The following is a 14412-nucleotide window of genomic DNA, read 5'->3' as shown; positions in this document are numbered from 1 at the left end:
CAGAGTTTTGGCCTCCGTGTTGTTTTTTTTCTCTCTCTCTCTTCCTTGGCTGTTGGTTTGTTAAAAGGGCCCATTTAGTGAAGGGAGCTGAAGGAACTAGGTCCTAGTCTTCCAGACACTTTGATGGATTCTCCAGAAACGCGACAGCTGTGCCTAAATCCTGAGAGAGGGAACATGTGGCCTCCTTTGGAGAAGGTGCAGGGAGATCTTGCCGGCACCAGCAGCCTGACGCGTTTTTTTTTTTTTGTTTTATTGGGTAAATGAGACGTAGAGTTTGTAATGCAAACATCATACCACCCCCCCAAAACAGCGTTTGTGCCCAGCGTTAAAGTCCTTTGCACCTTAACGGGACAACGGCAGGTTTTGATTGCACTTTGTTACTGAGAAGGGCACTTTTTGTCAAGTGAAACGGGTACTTTGAAACAAAAGCGAGTATGTGCTAAAACACGAGGCCCATCCATACGGTGACAGGTCATTCCTTTAATAGTTCTGTTTTGGGTTTTTTTTTTTTCGTTTTTGACTGGCTGCCAAAACAATATATGTACAGTCACAGAGTTGCAGGGTTCTTCTGGGTGTCCAGTTTTCCAAATGGTGTTGTGGCCTTGATGGGAAAAAAGGCAAACTGTAAGAAATTCCCCTTAAAGAAAAAATATTCCCCTTATATCTGTTTGCACTTGAAATTTTAATTTGATGTAACAATCTTTTATTTCTGTCTTAATTCAGAGCCGTGGCAGGGCAGAGGGGGTGGCAGAGGGATTGCATGTGTGTGTGTGTGTGTGTGTGTGTGTGTGTGTGCGTGCGTGTGCGTGCAGGGGTCTTGCTTGTTGCCCTAACAGAGCACAGAATACCTGTTGTGGTCCAGGTGGAGGGTTGTTTTGTTAACGACCTCCTCTGTAGCCTGTGTGGTGAAAGAGAATAGTTTGTTAGGGTGATGTTGCTATTTCAAGGGGTGTCGCCACTTTGCACATTGTGAGCTCCGCCTTTAATCATTATTGGGAACATATCTTTACAGATTACGGTTTGTTTTCGCTGATGGCCAACTTTAAACCAGTCTCAGACTCTATTCTCTAAGTCAGCTTGCAGGTTTTACGCACACAGTAGCTCTGAAGTTGCGTGCAATGCAAGCCCGTATCATTCCCCCCAAATTACATAAGCAAAAGTAGGAGTGGATACTTCGGGGTAAGAAATGACTCCTTTTTCTTGAGTTCTTTTTCTCTCTATCGCTGACTCTTTTTTTTTCCTGCGATCTATAGACCATGTGTTAAGTTGACAATTCTTTTCTTTAACCTTGTATATTGTGTTGCTACATTCTCTTTGTAAGTTAATGGTTCTTGTATAAGTTGAAGTGTGTGTGAAGGGGGGGTTGGGGGGGGGGGGGTCTGAACTTACATGGTGGAGGTGGGTTAGGGGTTTAAGTAGCCGGGACGGGGGGGTGGTGCATGTGTGTGCTGGGGGCGGGGTTGAGCGGGCGGGGGAGGGGTAAACCCTGATAGCACTGGACGCGGTGCTTTAGCTGAGACAGTAGGAGTTTTGCACTAAAAGTCACGCCCTTGTCCTCAGAGGACAAGGGCTGGAAAGCTCGGCAAGGCCTTTGAGTTTGCGTGAACACACAGCTGAACTTAAGCCATCGCTCCTTCACCTTTTCTACTGTATGTTTATTAATCGCTTTTACACCAAAGTAGATAAAGGCCTGGATTACTTGAATTAATTTTACTCATTTACGTTTTAAGCTGAATAAGCTTTCTCTCTTCGTTTGCCTAATTCTGTCTTTGGTTTCAGATGTCACAGTCCTCCTGTAATGCCAATATTATTGAACATTGAATAATACAACTTGTTTAAAAAAAGAAAAAAATGAAAGAAAAAAAAAGATCCAATACACAGATTCTGTGTGGTTAGAAAAGACTGCACGTCCCCAACACAGGCTGCGTAAGACGGGCAGCATCGGGTACCGACCCCCTTCAGCCCCAGCCCTACAGGCCTGATGTCTCATATCTGTCAGGCAGACTAATAGGACGTTTCTGCAGGTTCACAGCAACTCACAGGTCTTGCCTTGGCACTTAAGCTTTGTGGATCCATGAGGAGTCTGGGTGGAGGTGCTGGGGCCCCTGGGTGGAGGTGCTGGGGCCTGGGGCCCCTGGGTGGAGGTGCTGGGGCCTGGGGGCCCTGGGCGGGGGTGCTGGAGCTGAGGGCTTGAAGCTCACTGAACAGAGAGACCTGGGGGAGAATGTGCCTTAACACAGGAGCATATCAGGAGGGTTTTTCTTCAGAAAGAAGTTTTCATTTTCATTCCCAGTTCAATTGCTAGTGATGGTCCCCACTGAGTCTCTCACCAGTCTAATTAGAGTCACGATCTGTTGTAGGAAATGCACAGAAGTACTGTATGGGGCTGAGGCATTTCCCTTGCAATCAACCACAGCAAATCGGATTGGTTAAAATCCGTGAAGATTTAGGTATGAAGCTTTGCTGAGGTAGGCTTCTTTGCAAAGTCCACAGCAGTGAAAAGCTCCAGCCTCAGGCCTCTGCTAGGACTCCTTAGGAAGATGCTACACTGAGAAGGTGTCTCACGAACCCTTAAAATATGTCGTTATATCCAAATGTTGTCTTTGTTTTATTTATTGGATGGGATGTCAAAAAGCATTATTTAAAAAATGAGTCAAAAGCATTGCTGTTAATAATCATGAGAATGGAGATGGCGAGGGTGGTGGCGGTGTGAGTGTGGGGGGGTCGGACGTTTGGGCCGGGCTGCAGCCCAGAGCCCCGAGCGCTGCCGTATGCCAGAGTGAGTAGAGGGCACAGCTGGACCCGCAGAGCCGCAGGGAGACCGCCGCCTGCCGCCGGTCGGCCCGGTTGCACGAGGAGCCTTCTGTGGGCTGGGAGGAACCAGTGGTGTGCACTGGATGGGGAGGGTAGGTGGCCCTTTTAGCAGGCTGCGCCCTTCAGGGCCTGGTGGGGGTGGGAGAGGTCCGTCAGGGCGTGTCCGAATCGTTGCATGCAGGACGGAAGGAAAGGCAGCTACCTAAGCCTACGATGGCCTGTGGGTGTCGTGCGACGGGCCTTGGACATGATGCTGGAAGTGAATTTTTGGTGCATTTTTGTGTGTGTGTGTGTGTGTGTGTGTGTGTGTGTGTGTGTGTGTGTGTGTGTGTGGGGGTGGGGTGGTGTAAAACACAAGTCACTATTCTGGGTATTATGGGTAATCATCTATCCTTTTAAGTCAATTGCTTCTCAGGTTGAACAACACTGCAGTCCATCGGTTTGGTACCAGCCCGGTTTTTTGCCTTCCGTCTAATCAAAGCTTTATTGTACACTATCTGTCCATGTGAAGATAGGACCTACGTGTTATAGGACCTAGGTGTCCATAGTCCCCTCATTACTTTGTCTATGATACGTATGTTTATGTGTGCTGATGCAAACGAGTGCCCAAAGGAGTCTGTCACTGTTGGCTTATTGGATGGTGGTTCTGGAACTGCAGGGGTATTGTGTTTTCTTCTCTGGGCTTATAGCCTATCTGTGCTGGCCGCCTTCCACACACTAAGCCACAGAATGTCAGCGGTAGAGACTGTGTCGGAGAGAGACTTCAGGTTCGAAGCCACCCACAAATCCGGAATGCATTCCGTAACTTCGAAAAATTCCCACTCATGGATTGCTGGTAGCAGAGGGGGTTGAATATTGCTGGAGGGAAAGGAAGAGGGTCGGAGGTCTTCATCTGTGGGTTTCTCTCTCCTCCCTTCCCAGCGCTCCTTGTTCTGAGGTTAGCAGGTAGGGAGTGAGCTGGGCTTCTCAAAGCCACCATGCTGTTTGCAGTTTGGTGATTGTAATAAATAAAAGCACTTTGCGAATGGCCATCCAGAATATCACACGCTTACTCCATCGGTTATTACTGTTAATGTTGTTGCTGTTTTGTTTTTTGTTTGTTTGTTTTTTTTCTCTTCTCTGTGTTGATATGTTTTGTTTTGTTATCTCATTGTGGATATGATGATTTATTTAAATGCAAAAACTACATAGAAAGAAAAAACTTGAACATGTAATATTTGGGTTGAAGTCCATTTGAACTGCCGCCCCACTAAAAAATACCAAACAAACAAAGAAATACCCAGCAAGGCTAGGAAACAGCGATGACAACAGTGATCCGAATCATACACACTTTCTCCCTTGACTTTTGGGGGGAAAAAACTCTAAAAACATTTAAAGCACTTCCTAGAATGTCTATTTACAATGTATAACACTGCAGGATACATTCAGAATGCTATCGGTCTCTTCAACCCCTCCAATGTAGCAAAAACTGTGCACACATCTCTAATGTAGTGTCAGTCAGGTTTGGGAAAACTTAATCTTTCACACATAGAGGCCACATACGACCTCTTTGTTTTTCCCACTGTAATGCTAGTTTGTACAAGCACACTATAGTAGTTTTCAGTCACTTATGAAATTTCAGCTGTTAGATGGACTAATAGAATATATGCAGGAATATATGCAACATTCTTTATTTTTGTCAAATCTTCATGGAGATTATATATAGAGAATATAACATAAGTGCAGAGGCGGAAAAGATATAAAGAACAGGAGAAAAACAGTAATTAAGCAGCAGTCTGTTTTGGTTTGCTATGAGCATTAGGGCACATTTGAACACTTCAGTTAGGCAGACCATGGGGCGGCAGAGTATTGCCGAGTCGCTCAGGCTTGGACGGTAGGAGTCCTGTCCTCTTTTAGCTTCAAGCGAGTCCTATTTCTTTCCACTGTCCCTCGGTGTCTGTTGAAGGAGGGATAGGCAAGTTTGGGAGAATTTGCACTTTTGGCGACGAAAAGAATTTGTATTGTATATGAGACCACTAAATGTACAATGAATCATAATTCCATTTTTTTTCCATTTTATGCTATTGGTTTTGTTTTTATTTTTGTTTGTTTATTTTTACAAAATATATCCAAAAATGTCTGGTGTCCTGGTTTAAGAAATAAGATCTTTCTATTAAAAAGCAGAATGTTTATGACTTCTCTCTCTTTTTTACATTACATCCACATCCCAACGTTATTACTAATAGATGAAAACCTAATGACCATGTAGGTATACTGGGCAGAGTTAAAGTCAAACTAAAACTAGCTAAGCTAAATCTACAATGAGCGTGGTTACTTCGACCATCCCTTATACTTTCCTGAGAATGGAGCTGATTTTTCTTGAATTCGAGCACACGGTTGGTTGCAGTTCTCTCGTTTGCCAGGAGATGGCACAAACCTTCAAGTTAAGGACAATCCAACATCTCGCGGAAGACTAAGACGTTATCTACATTAAACTGTAAACCCAACTTAGGCCGTCTATATTGTGTGAAAAATCACACGTAAATCGCAAACGTTTTGTTCTAGTTAATTCCATGTCACTGAGTAATACTGTAGGTGTATATAGACCTCGAGTGGACTCCAAAGTGACAACTTAACAACAACAGCCGACTGAGCCTCGTCTTGACAGACGTTGATGTCTCTTGGGGTTGGCATTTCTAATGAAATTGTCTTCTCTTCCCTAGCAAAACATACCACTCCGCCTACCAGCCTCAGCGGGAACAAAGTTCCACGCGCCAGACAACAATGTTCGCTTTTGCCACATTTTAGCACAGTCGGTTATTTAAACACATCGTTATACAATGCTGAAATATTCGAGGTCAAAACTTAAATCTATAGTTTCCCCTGGTTATGTATAATGAGGAGTAGACACTGTGAAACATGGAATTCAGTGGAAATTAATAATTAAGTAGAACAGACCAAGCTGTGGGGTTTCATTGTTCTCAACAGGGGTGTTTTTTTCCACAAACAGTCTGAGTTGAAAGCACGGTATCACAAGGGTTATACCCATGAAGGCGTCCATGGAGATTCCAGGGACATAAGGCCCACCCCAGTTTCTCTGTTTAGGCGTGCGCGCGCGTCTGTGTGTGTGTGTGTGTGTGTGTGTGTGAGAGAGAGAGAGACAGAGTATAAAAAGATTTCATGCAATGACAAGCTGTAAAGAATCCTGTCGCCTTCACAACAATGAACAGGATATTTTTTTAAAGAAAAGAAAATTGTGTATCTATCTATCCTTCTATCTATCTATCTATGTATCTATATATATATATATATATATATATATATATATATATATATATATATATATATATATATAATTATTAGCCACACTGACTGTAAACTAAAATGAGTGCTAAAAAATAAAGTGGTCATTTAGACAATTCTGACAACAGAAGCACTTTTTCAGTCTATTTGAGCCAGAGTGTGTGCTAACTATTCCATATGACAATAATTTGGCAATGCTCAAAACAATTCTTTCTTTCATATGCTGATTAGGCACCTTGCCCCTTAACCCCATGACCCCGTGTGCCACGAGTGCATCTAACCCCATTCCACCCACACGCTGCTGCTGGGGGGGGGGGGGGGGACCACAGGCTTGAAACGTGGCCTCAGGGCTTCTGTCATTCCCCAGAGTCCTCAATCGAGGTGCCTTTAAACCACTGCGGCAAAAAGCCCCATCAAAACTCTGCAGTCATTAATATGCAAAAATGCAAATGAGTGGGTAATTAAGAGCCAGAACTCTCTGGAGGCTCTTTGATTGCTAATGAATTCTAATCTGCAAAGAAGAGGGGGAGGGGATAGAGGAAAACACATAAAAGAAAAAAGGACAAAAAGGGAAATATTGGGAAGTGTTTCCAGGATCTGATTGTGTTTTCTTCAGTCTGGGATTTGGGAGATCATGACATTATTTTGGGTCATGTCCTAGAAAAAAAAAAATGAATAGGATTTAAGATTCATATATAAAATGTCTGTATGTTAAAACAACAAACACTGGGCTTGTTATTATTTGGGAAGAGCAAAAGAGTTGCTAGATTATCCTTCAAACAAGAAAGATGTCTGTTTGATGATTAAAAGTTACTTATAAAAGTATTTTTTTCTGAGAAACAACAGCCTACTATATACTTGGTCTACAGCGGTCTACTGTATCACGTTTTCAGTAAAGGGGTTTTATTTGTGAATATAAAGGTGTGTGAGCAAGGGACAGCAGAGGAGAGAGAAAGAGAGAGAGAGAGAGAGAGAGAGAGAGAGAGAGAGTGAGAGAGAGAAGAGAGAGAGAGAGAGAGAGACAAGTGGCTGTGTTAGTGGCAGGGCTATGGTAGCAGCAGCTGTGTTGTACAGAGATGTTATTTCATCACTTTTGCACAGAAATGACCCCCCCTCACCCCACCCTACCCCATTTTGTCTCACATGTGTGTGCACACACACACACATGCAAACATGCTGCTGTTATTGTTGTTCAAGTGCTCCCACAGCAACTCTTCCCCCCCAATCCTCTCTACACTCATTCATCTTGTTCATTTTCTTCCCTCAGTCCGTGGTCCTCCATTGGGTGACTTCCTTAGCTGATGAGGGAGCACAAGTCTTCTAATGCAAATTTATCTTGCCCTTTGCTGGCAACACATATACACATATGCAGACACGCGCGCACACACACACACACACACACACACACACACACACACACACACACACACACACACACACACACACACACACACACACACACACACACACATTTTTACCTGAAATAGACAGAGACGTATTTATGAAACTGCAAGGTTTCAGCGCCTGTCAGGAGTTCAGTGTTTACAGTGTTTATACCAACGGCTCTTCGTTGCCTCAGATGTTTTATTTGGCGCTGTCGCGTACAGCCGCTAGTCTGTGCATCGGGGAAGGTCTTGAGGTTTGTAAACAGGATGTATGCGTTCCTCTCACCATACCTGAGGCACGGGCAATACAGCAGGGGCTGTCTGAGCTCGGCGCATAACACCGAGACACCAAAATGGCAGGTGTGTGAGCACTGAGCAGTAACTGTGTGATGGAGGGTTCAGAGAACAAGATGAGTGTGTTCCGTGACTTCTCTTTTTTTTCATGTAGTCAAACACAGTCAATTGTCAGTAGCCTGTTTAGTGAACTTGAGAGCATTATTTTGCTACTGGCTTCCTAGATGCTTTGTGTTTTATATGTATTTTTGCATGGCAGGATTATGGACAGACAATATCGCACATGGTTATTGCCCTGACCTAACACTGAGCTTAAGCCAGAAAGGCGTACAGTATATCTTGTTGTCACTGATATTGGTAGAGGAGTAATGGATGGTCTCTGGTGGAGGTGCTACTGGGGGGGGTGGGGTGTGTGGGGGGGGGGGGGGGGTAGGGGGTGGGGGTGGGGGTGTTAAGGTGGATGTCTCAGCTTCAATGTCCTCTTACTGGCCTCCGATCAAGCAAGCTCAGCGGGAGTCAGTTTACTGTGAGCAAGGAGAGTGAAACAGATAGATTCCTCTCTCTCTCTCTCTCTCTCTCTCTCTCCCTCTATCTATATTTCTACCTCTCTTTCCCTTCCATGTTCTACATAGATAGACTCTGAACATGAGCAGTGGCCAAAGCCATCAATCTAGCCCAGCAGCCTTGCTGTGAAGCACTGCTTCATTGATTTTATTCTTTTTTTTAAGTTTATAAATATGAAGTAGCCCTTAAAATGAGCCCAATGGTGATTAACACCAGCAGGAACATGGATCAGGAGTTGCAGTGTTAAGACAAAAGAGCTACATCTGACAAGAACCAGTCGCTATTTGAAGCGATGAGAGAAGATGGGGGTGGGTAAAGGGGGCTTGCTCCTCATGGAGCCCGGCCCAGTTTTGTGTCTGATCAGTACTGCATGTACCTCTGATCTCGACCTTCATTCCAGGGCGTCAACCTCATGACCAACATCTGGCTGGTACAGCAGACATGAAGATGTTCCTTTGAAGGGCTCTGATTGTTACTCCCTGTGTGGGGAGAACGCAGTCAAACTCTGACCTGGACAATCTGTAGCAATCGCAAATGCACAAGAAAACTAATGAATAGGTTTAGCAGAAGGCAATCTCCTAAATAAGGTTTAACAAATTTAACAATCTTTATGATGTATATCAGTTATTTAGCACTATGAAATCCTACATTACAAATTATTACATTTACCATTGCAAACCCATTGTGATCTATTTAAAATTACATTCTCAAATTCACTCTAAAATGTAAACCTTAAGTATTTACAGAGAAATATAGTTCCTGTATATTGTGCATGTTGCCAACAAATATGGGAATAGAACTTACAATCAAATTAACATAGCTTTATTTTGTAGGTATGAACTCAATGAAAATGACTTCCACGTTAAATTCTTTCCATACATTTCAGCAGCTATGCATGTTAGTTGAATAAACATTACAACAACCACAAAAAGCCTTCAGTATAAGTGTTTTTAACACGAATAAATATTTTATATGTTTGCGCAAATGTATGAATGATTAACACAAATGTATGAAACATATGCTAATTTTACTTCTACATCTGGCGTTAATTACAGACAGAGGGTGGAAAATGGCTAGGAGGAAGTGAGAAGGTTTCAGCAGACTCTGTCTCTCAGATAATGAATCCTATCATGCATTCAAAAACCTCACAAATACCTTAGTCCACTACAAAATACATCCTTCCCTCCACAAATTCATTTCTGGCTCATGCACAATTTCGATTTTATTTCTGGAATCCATTGCAATAATATTAAATAAATAAAAACACAAAAACAAAATAAAAGCTCCTTTGTGTCAGTTGCTGAATTTTAACTTAATTCTTTCTGAATCATGTTCAAGAATAGCTTTTCTCTTCTCTCTCTCTCTCTCTCTTTTTGTCCACTGCGACTCTCTCTCCCTCTGTCTCGGTGTCCTAATGCTTGTTCTCCATGTCAGGCCCAGCTGTTACTACAAAGTACTTGGAGCGTTTACAAGCTCTGTAGTGAACATTGACAACCTAGCCGTTCTTACCCAAGCACCCCCGTGCTCTGAAAATGACTATATTACAATGATTATCTTTTTCTATTAAAAAATTAAGGCTTGATATTATTTTAGCTTATTTTCCTATGCATAAGATATGTTCTTTATTAAATGGACACACTAAAGGTATGTGTAAACAAGCTGTACTCCTACCCCTGCAGTTCCACTGCACACAATACAAGACCCTAGGGTTTAATTATTACAATTTACCAAGCCTCTTTACCCAAGGGGCTTTCATGTTATTATTTACTATAGTTTCACGTCTACCATAATGCAAAATGAAAAAATAAAATATCTAATGCAGAATCCACACAGATGTATTTATATTTTGGATTTACACACTTTAACATTTTTCACTGAATGCATTATTATTTTCTAACCCATGTTAGTTTCTATACATCTTTCCAATTGATTTTCTTTTTCTTTTTCTGGTAATCTAGCAGTAACAAACCTCTATGTTTCTCTTTATATATTTTTACGTAACAAGCTTTGTTACCGACACTCTTAAGCAGGATTTCTTGGCCACCAACTAAAGTGTGGTAAGGAAGTCTCTCCTACTCTCTCTCTCTTTCTCTCGGCCATTGCGAGCATGCTCACCCCTCCCCCACTCTCTGGTGTGTTATGATCCCTGTACTCCGCGATCCCAAAGTCTCTCTCCCCCTCTATCAACCACACACACATCACGCCAGTTCTGTGGTCGTGGTCAGACGTGGGGCTGAATTAGACATTCGGAAGAAAAACAAAAATAAAACACTATTAATATTTTAACTGGGGAACAATTATGAAGCCTGCTTTTTATGAACTGGCCCTTGTACAGCTGGCTGGTATTATACTTAATGCAGTATTAACGATCTTTGCGTCAGCAGGATGTATACATAAAATAGGCCATTCCCTATTTACGTTTACAAAATATAGCAAAAGCGTAATACAAGAATGTAAAGTAAAACCAAACTTGTAGCCAAAGAAATCACCAAATGCAGCAGGCTACTCGATTTTGCGTTTCTGTAAAACATACTAGAAGCACCTTTTCGGTTCGTGTTTTTTATGCATAACGCACACTGAGAAGAATTTCTACCCCAGGAGGCAACGTTAACCAGGGCAATAAAATGATGTCACAGGCTACGCTCAAGCCCCTTCACACAGCCTCACTGAGCACACCGTGAGCGTCACGAACAAGGGCGGGACTTCACTCAATGCGCACTTTACTATTGGCTATTTTCACCGTCCAACACTTTGATTCGCTTTCGTATTGGCTACTCTTTGGAGGGTTTATCTCTCCATCTCATGCTGCTCATGTAGCATCGCGGCTTCTTTTTTTTTACAATCTACGTCCGCCAATATATATAGTTCGTAAGTGCAATCCTATTTCACATTAACTATCCACTGTGGTCCATAGACGACACATCCCAAACCACCGTTCTAGTCGCCCCGATAGCCGTGTTTATTTCGCTTCTTACAAAACGAAGACATATTTCTTGCCTGTACTGGACATTTGAAACTGGACACCCCTGGCGTTGAGGGCCCCTCTTTCCACGCGGAGGAATACGTTGTTGCTGCTGACAATGTGGATGGTGGTGGCTAAGATGTCTACTAGAAGAATGAATTCATCTCAATTGTAGCAACAAAAAGGAAGTCGTGCGGCTGGCGGCGAGAGGCTGTTTGGATACTCACTGGTTACTTTGTGTTCATGACGTGGATTGTCTGTCGAAGGATGTTTAAATCGGAACTGGGAGATATTTTTTGGTGATCCAACGCTTTTTTCATGCGCCGAGGTTCAAATTCTCTTCAAGTTTGTTTTTCCTCCTGCGAGAGTCAGTCTTTCTTTAATAAACCACTGGATGTCAAACATCTGATAAAGAGAGGTAGCACGCTCAATTTTGCTCTTTGAATCATTCTTTTTGTGCAGTGTAGTCTTTATTTACTTCACCGTCCATTCACATGCGGTAACTATGAAGTCTCGTATTGTTGTATGTTAAACTTCCATTTCTCATTTAATAAGTTCTGGGGATGTGGGCTTTCTGGAAGGGGTGGGGGGCGGCCAAGTTTTTGTGCAGAGCCTAATGTGTGTAGGTACTGCCCGCTCGGTCTGAAGTGGTCTTTAATTAAACAATCCTATCGCAACTTGAATAACTCTTTTGTCCTTTTTTATCAATAAAAGGATTTAGGGGGTTAACTTTGTTTGACTGGTACCTGACCCACCGAACCTGTGGCTGTCACTGTACGCGAATTGTGAGCATCTTCGACGCGTTTAATTTGTCGGTTAAACTAAGTTAGTTTTGGCCTCGGCACTCAAAGAAAAGCACGAACTCGTATTCGCGACCACTTTTTTTTTAAAGAGAGCAGTCGTTAAATTACTTGGGCTAGTCGCACATTTGGCAGGAAATTCCTTGTGCCCCCACCCCCCACTATCTACCCCCTCGACTCCATCAAATAAATCCTCCGAGCAAAAGTTGACATTTTGACCAAGTACTTTGGCGAGCCGACGAGCGGTAGCGTTTGCTGTATGAATTTCACGATTAAAGCCATATTTTTTACCCCAGGCTCAGGCTGTATGTTAAAATATCTACTAAACAAATAACCGAAACGTCCCTGTTCCTATTAATGACTCGAATAAAACGGGTCGTTTTCGCAGTGGCGGTTCTGATATGAACGTCGCAGATAATCCGGGCTGCCTGTGCAGAATTATCGCTGTTGGAAATGGTAGCTAACGGAGTAGAATGAGTTTACAACCGGGAATAAATATTTACATTGTTCCTGTCTGGGAAACTTGCCCTGCCTATACACAGAGAGGGGGAGATGTTATTAGTTAAGAAATATCGCTGCACTAAGAAAATATTTGTTTTTATGCATAGTTTGCATTTCCTGTCTTTTTTAAAACTGTGTTCAGTCGTGTAATATGCACTACGTGGAGCAACAGTTTCCCTCAGCATAACGACACCACGTTTGGTCTTTTTGTTGCCGTGTGTTGCTTTATTCTGTTTTTTTAATGGCTGGCTGCGTTTCACTGAAGTGCAGAAATGCGACTGCTGGTCAGAGGAGAGTGGAAATAGTCGTTTTTATCCGACTGGTGTGACTCTACACGGTTGGTGTTGGTGGTTTTGTCTGAGGTTGGCCGTGTTGAGCGGTAGCCGGTCTTTCGACAGAGCTGTTCGTCTTGACACCACAGAGGTTTCGTCCAGGTGGAGACTTTAATAGGGAAGACTACAGTATCTGCGCCCGCCACTGTCAGAACTCCTTCCCCCTTTTGACTTTCCGCCGTGCTGTTAAGTGAGAATATGGCTGTATGTGGGGATGTTTAACAAGCTTGTTGTAGACCACTGAACACGCTGAAGGCCTCATTCCTGTGCGGAACAGACAGCAGTGTGGCCGAGCTGGCTGCTTCGCCTTGGCTTGAGCCTTAATGCAGAATTAAAGGCCTCGTTTTTCTACCTGAGGGTATATTACGGAATGGCAAACTGCACTGGCTATGTGCACTTCAAGTACCATTCTTGCTGACTATAGATTAACCTGGAAGGAATAGTTGTGGAAGAGATGGTTGCTTCATTATTTAATTAGAAAGGCTGCAGATCTGTGTGCTTGAAGGATGGAGCCTGGGAATGATGGTACAGTTTCCTGTATGAATTCTCCCTAATTTACTTAATTTTTGTAAAGCATGGGGACACACACACACACACACACACACAACGATTCTTTTTTAATTCCACTGACTCACACAGTCATACTTTAATTCGTGCATTAATGCCCTTGGTCATAAGTGGTGGTGTATTATTCTCAAAACCTATAGCCCTTAGGAAAAACTGCACAAGGCACTTTATTGGATCTTATGTAATGCATTGACAGTCTGACCGATGTAGAATAAAACCACAACCGCCACCATTCTCACATCAATCCTGATTCACCCGTTTGGTCGTCTTGAGGCCGTTTTGCACTTTGGTAATACGTAGTTCGTTTGTTTGGAGCGTGTCTGGTTTGGTTTTTGCCCACTGCTGCTGGAGTTCAGTTCTCCTCATGTCAGTTGAAACTTTGTCTTGCAGGGCTCTTTAAAGACAGCGGGGCATGAATGAGCAACAGGACCACAGAATGGCCGTCGAAACAGATAAGGAACTCAGCGACCTCTTGGATTTTAGTGCGGTAAGAGAAAGACAGAGACTATGCATGGGGTGGGGGGGGGGTGCTCAGAGGTTTGGGGTGGGGGGGAGTGGTTAAGGGAGTCTGGAATTCGGTTGAGGGTGCACTTGCAAAGTTCATTAGCTGATGAACATTGTCCATAGGTTGAACTGTGTGCATCTGTGTGTGAATATGGTCCATATTCTCAAAACGTCTGTGCCGGGTTTGCAGTTGTCTAATGGTTAAAGTAGTTTCTTTTTTCCATCTTGAGATGATCGTCTTGAGGTTCCCTTCATTTCACTGACGCGTTTCTCCAACTTTAACCAGTCACCAGGAGCTGCTCTGTGAAGTCATTAGCTGTGCGTTTGAGGTTATAGTACCCAGAATATTTAGTGCATGTTAACATTTGTGTCCTATGACAATAAAGCAGCAAGGAATTGAAGATGAA

General features: G+C 43.1%; 1 protein-coding gene and 1 long non-coding RNA gene across 8 annotated transcripts in view; one reads left to right on the top strand and one right to left on the bottom strand.

Moving 5' to 3' along the window:
* Positions 1–527: 527 nt before the first annotated feature.
* LOC143528666 (uncharacterized) lies at positions 528–11432 on the bottom strand. Its single transcript, XR_013134513.1, has 4 exons — positions 11337–11432; positions 8716–8818; positions 849–898; positions 528–601 (listed from the first exon to the last, which is right to left on the bottom strand). It is a non-coding gene; the product is annotated as an uncharacterized LOC143528666 (long non-coding RNA).
* tcf3b (transcription factor 3b) overlaps positions 11200–14412 on the top strand; it is an 18696-nt gene continuing 15483 nt past the window's right edge. For 4 of the 7 annotated variants that reach the window (XM_077024484.1, XM_077024482.1, XM_077024480.1 and 1 more), the window contains exons 1-2: positions 11201–11719; positions 13892–13988. In XM_077024484.1, the coding sequence (XP_076880599.1) occupies positions 13914–13988 (75 nt within the window). In that variant the 5' untranslated portion in view covers positions 11201–11719; positions 13892–13913. Of the gene's footprint in view, positions 11720–13891; positions 13989–14412 lie in introns of all 7 variants that reach the window. The other 3 variants (XM_077024485.1, XM_077024481.1, XM_077024483.1) reach the window with 2 other exon arrangements.

The sequence above is a fragment of the Brachyhypopomus gauderio genome, chromosome 12, assembly GCF_052324685.1.
Source record: "Brachyhypopomus gauderio isolate BG-103 chromosome 12, BGAUD_0.2, whole genome shotgun sequence".
In the NCBI taxonomy this organism is placed as follows: Eukaryota; Metazoa; Chordata; class Actinopteri; order Gymnotiformes; family Hypopomidae; genus Brachyhypopomus; species Brachyhypopomus gauderio.
The sequence above is the reverse complement of the archived record's forward strand: the minus strand, read 5'-3'. Positions and strand labels throughout refer to the sequence as shown.